This window comes from Nematolebias whitei, unplaced genomic scaffold (genome assembly GCF_014905685.2).
Source record: "Nematolebias whitei isolate Nwh7 unplaced genomic scaffold, NemWhi1 Nwh_scaf_4075, whole genome shotgun sequence".
Taxonomy (NCBI): Eukaryota; Metazoa; Chordata; class Actinopteri; order Cyprinodontiformes; family Rivulidae; genus Nematolebias; species Nematolebias whitei.
In genome coordinates, this window is record NW_023622620.1 from 1 (window position 1) to 4,675 (window position 4,675).

General features: G+C 38.5%; 1 protein-coding gene across 1 annotated transcript; it reads left to right on the forward strand.

The window, feature by feature from the left end:
* Positions 1-2,762: 2,762 nt before the first annotated feature.
* LOC119429634 (copine-7) lies at positions 2,763-3,254 on the forward strand (the record flags this gene model as incomplete). The annotated part of the gene is given in 2 exon segments (XM_037697227.1): positions 2,763-2,945; positions 3,180-3,254. Coding segments are annotated over 2 exon segments (258 nt in total), but the record flags the coding sequence as incomplete, so codon positions are not given.
* Between the last annotated feature and the right edge of the window lie 1,421 nt (positions 3,255-4,675).

The window sequence follows — 4,675 nt, forward strand, 5'->3', positions numbered from 1 at the left end:
ATATATATATATATATATATATATATGTATATATATATGTGTTAATAATCCATAATGCTCCAAACAAAACGCTGGGTCCACCTGCAGAAGCCAACAATTATGCCACATTTCTTACGTCGCCTTAATATTCTGGCCACACACCAGCAAATAAGCAGGTGTCGCAGGCTTCATCACAATCTTTCCTAGATGAGTCTGATTATCTTTCATCAATAAACAGACTCATCCCAAATCTGTGCATCCAGATGGCATGAAGAGCGAGAGAGATTGCAGGAAAAGACAATCAGGAGAAAGCGAGCGTAAATGAGGCCTGTTGTTCATTTGTTTCTTTGCAGTGTTCGCCTGCACAGTGTGGCGTTTGTCAAGAATGATGAATGGTTAAAAAAACCCAACTTATTTTCAACACTGAGCATGACTTCTTTTAGATGAAACAAATAAATCCAGCAGAGCATTTAGTAAGCACAAATGAATGCTGAGCGGTTATATTTTATCTTTTGGCTGCACCCTTCTGCAGGGGTTGCCACAGAAAACAAACTCACAAGAAAGATTTGGCAGTTGTCTTACTCCCGCCTGGCAACCTGGGCTCGAACCGTCAGCCTCAGGGTTACAAGATGGCTGCACTGTCCAGCAAGCTACCACAGACCCTGAGCAGTTAATGTCATGCATGTAAAATGTTTAAAAGTGAAATAATAATAGAAGAAAACAACAATGATAATTGTGACTGATAAACTAACATATTTTTACTGTATAATTTAACCAAATCCATCGGTGGGTGAAGATTTTAGGTCAACATTTGAACAAACTTCTAAACAAAACTATACAACAATGTATGAAACGTGTTAAACAATGGCAGTGGGATATTTCTGGTTGTTCAGTGTAGCACTGGTTATAGAACAAAGTGCAGGTTCCCATCGAAGAGGGAGGCATTTAGTTATTTTGTTCTCTTCGTAGGGGTGGATCAGCACAAGTAAATACAGTCGTTCTGAGTCATTGGCATTGTCCTACAAACAAATCCTTTATATCCACAAATCAGCAGAACTGTTGTGAGCAAAAGATGCTTCGTCATCCACCCATCTATTTATTCATCCATTCATCCATCAATTTTCAGCACCCACTTTGTTAAGTGTACACCCTGGACAGGTGGTTAGTTCGTTGCAGAGACAAACAAGCAATCAGACTTCCTGCTAAGGTCAAATTAGAATCTCTGATTAACCCAACATGAATTATTTTGGACTGTGGAAGGAATTCACGGGAGTTTCCGGGAAACAAACAAACAACCATAGAAAAGACTCAGGTGAGATTCAAACAGGAGACTTTACTGCTGTCGGGTGGTGGTATTAAGCAACGTTCCACTGCGTGGAAATCAATTCTTGCAAATAATTTGATTCATGACTGGAAAATTATAAAACAGTGACAATCATTTTATTTTCCCATGAGCCAATGAACATTTTCATGCTCAACTTGTCATTGCAAAAGCATGCCAACTCATTTATTCTCTTCATAACGATACGTTTTCCTTTCCTTTCAGGTACTAAGGTTATATTTGGTGCAGCTACTTCAAAATGTTTAGTTCAGTCTCAACCTCATCAGTTGCTGGTTTTCCCAAAATAGCTTTTCAAAAGTTCCCAGAAGCCTAAAAGTAATTTATTTTTGAATGTTTTCCATAAAAAAAACATTTTGTTTTCAAACATAATTTAAAACAGAAACCAAAATGTGAAACCCGGTTTTGTAGTTTAGTTGTTTTCACTTTTTAAACAAAACGATAAAAGCATAATCAGTGAAACGAACTGGTCTTTTCAGAAGAAAATCTCTTCAAAACACATTTACAGGGAATTTCTTAACTGCATTTCTTACGTTGACCTGGGATGTTGAAGATATTTTAGATCTCTGGCCTTAAAATGACAATATGAGCAAAGGCAGTTTTGGAATGATCTCTCTAACAGAGTTTTAAAGACTAACAGGAAATGTTCAGCTGCTGTTAAAATCTCAGAGAATCAACAGGCGATCTTTTGTCTACCAAAGCGAGAAATGAGAAACAAGAGGGCAATGTCTCCCAGTTCTGAAGTCATGATAGCAGAAAATGTCTGGACCTGCTTCAGAGACACAGAAATGAGTCTGAAATATCTGATAGAAACTGAAGTGACAGTTTAGATAACAGGCTCTCTGTTTCCCCATTTTCTGCCATTTGAGTTCCTGATTATGTCTCTTGATCGACACTTTTCCCTTTATTGGCTCACCGTTTTTGCAGATTTGGTATTTGGACACAAATGTATGTCTTTGTGCTGAAAATATTTGGACATTTATAAAGGGTTCAACCTCTAAACCTGCATCAACACTGATGGTGGAGCTGCGTGAGCGCTAAATCCAACATCACAAACGCACAGGGTCTCAAAGAACTCAGCCTTTTCTCGTCAGGCAGACTCAAAGACGAGCATGGGTGGTTTATCTAGCCAAGATTAAATGTCAGAGCCCTCCAATCATCTCCCACGTTGCCCTCTGGATGGAGCATAATAACATATGCCCTTTCTGTATACTCAAAATAAGCAGGAAGATGAATATTTTGCAATTCTTTTCTGAGTTAAACTGGAGAGTGATGTAACAAACAGTCTGTGAAATTGGTTTTAAATTGGTTTCATTTCCTCACAGACAACTAGTGCTTTGATGATAAAACCATGATTATGTTACAGAATGTTGGAATGCTTAAATATATTTGTTGGAAGTGGGCGAAGGTTCAAAGTCTCATCGAGTTGTGCCCCCTCCCTCAGTTGGACAGGACAGAAGTGATCAAGAGCAACTTGCATCCACTCTTTGGGAAGGTTTTCTGTCTGGATTACTACTTTGAGGAGGTACAGAAGCTGCGATTTGAGGTGTACGACATCCACGGCACTCACAGCATAGGGACCCGCGACGATGACTTCCTGGGAGGCATGGAGTGCACGCTCGGTCAGGTAGGCAGATGCTACTTCTTTTCCAGCCAATTATGATGTTAGTTTAATACAAATGCACTGAAGTACATGAGCTGAAAAGCCTGTGTCAGTTTGCCTGTGAAAGTAAGTTTCTCACAGGTCTAGAGTTAGTGATTGATAACAAATGCTGCTGATGATGACTCAGATCCCTGATCACTCCTCTTCACTGCAGAGGCCTTAAGGCCAAACTCTGGGCTTGCTTTGCTCTCTTTGCAGATCGTGGCCCAGAAGAGAATGATAAAACCTTTGCTGCTGAAGTACGGTAAATATGCCGGCAAATCCACCATCACAGTAAGTTTCTTACACCGTGTTTGTGACTTTTCTGCTCTGCCAATCAGAACGGTGTGGATTAGAGAATGAATGGATGCAGAAATTGTGGTTTAAGGATTTTTCTTTTTCAGTCTAGCTGCAGTTTACACACAAGGACCACTAGGAGCCAGTTTTGTTAAGAATACTACTTTAGAAACAGAAGGGACAAAAAATCCATTAAAAATTATATATGTGTGAGAATCACATCCCAGACGTGGAAGAGAGGTGCTGCTGGTTCATTAGCCACCATCTCCACAGTCCTCCATAGTTTTAACTCACCTCACCTCTTCTAATACATTTATTCAGAGCAACATGCTGGAAGGACCCTCAAAGTCTGATAGTGCTCTTATTCAGGAAAAAAAAAAAAACGTATGCACTTCAGGTTTGCTTGTGTTTTTTTGTTCCAAACATCTTCATATCTGGTGCCAGCGAAGTCTTAAACTCTGTTTTTAAACATGAGCAGGAAAACTTTCCTCGTCTGTTTTTCTTTCTGATGCACTCAGAAGTGAGCTGGTGTGAAATCTGGGAGAAAAGTCAGAGACCAGCTTCATCTATTTATCAGTTTTAATCAGCTCATCGCTGACCAGACTTTAATATAAACCAGCATCAACACCTCTTGAAGAGCCTCAGATTTACAGTAAACGTCACACAAAGGGGATAAAAAAAAAAACCATTTATTCTATGCAAGTATTAATGAGAGCTCTGGTATGATGTTAACTTCTCTATAGACCCTCAGTAGCAAGAAGCCTGTATAAAAACAGCGAGAGAGGATTACATAATGCACCAGGTAATTACTGGGTTTGTGTTGATCTCTGCTCAGCTGAGACAATTTAGAGGAGGATATAAACAGGATGGATATTCTTGTAGATAGTTAGTTGTGCTGTGGGCACACACAAAATATGAGCTCATTAAAAGAATGTCAAAATAGCCAGCCCTTGTTTGCAAGCACCAATGAGCACAATTCCTCACTTGAGAAAAAGTTTATGATTATCTGCAATAAACAATTGTAATATTCACAACCAACAAAGGATTTATTCATTTTTAACAATGAAAAAAGGAGTTAGTAGGAGTAGCTTTCTTCTCACACAACAACTATCCAGACACGAATACTAATGAGAGGTTAACGGTGGGCATACTGGTGATTTACTCCGAATAATTAAGGATGGAAAGGTCCACAACACGCACAAAAGAACAAAAAGTGACAACAACAACAGTGGCATAACTCTTTTAAAGTCTTTCTAAAAATCTTTCAAACTGAAACTATTTTTTAACTATTGTGTTTTGTAATACATTATTGTAATGGAGTTTTGTTTTTCTCGTTTATCTTCTAAATTTGCAGATATTTTTAGTATAGTTTTGAGTTTTATATATATATATATAAATAGACACAAATAGATAAATGA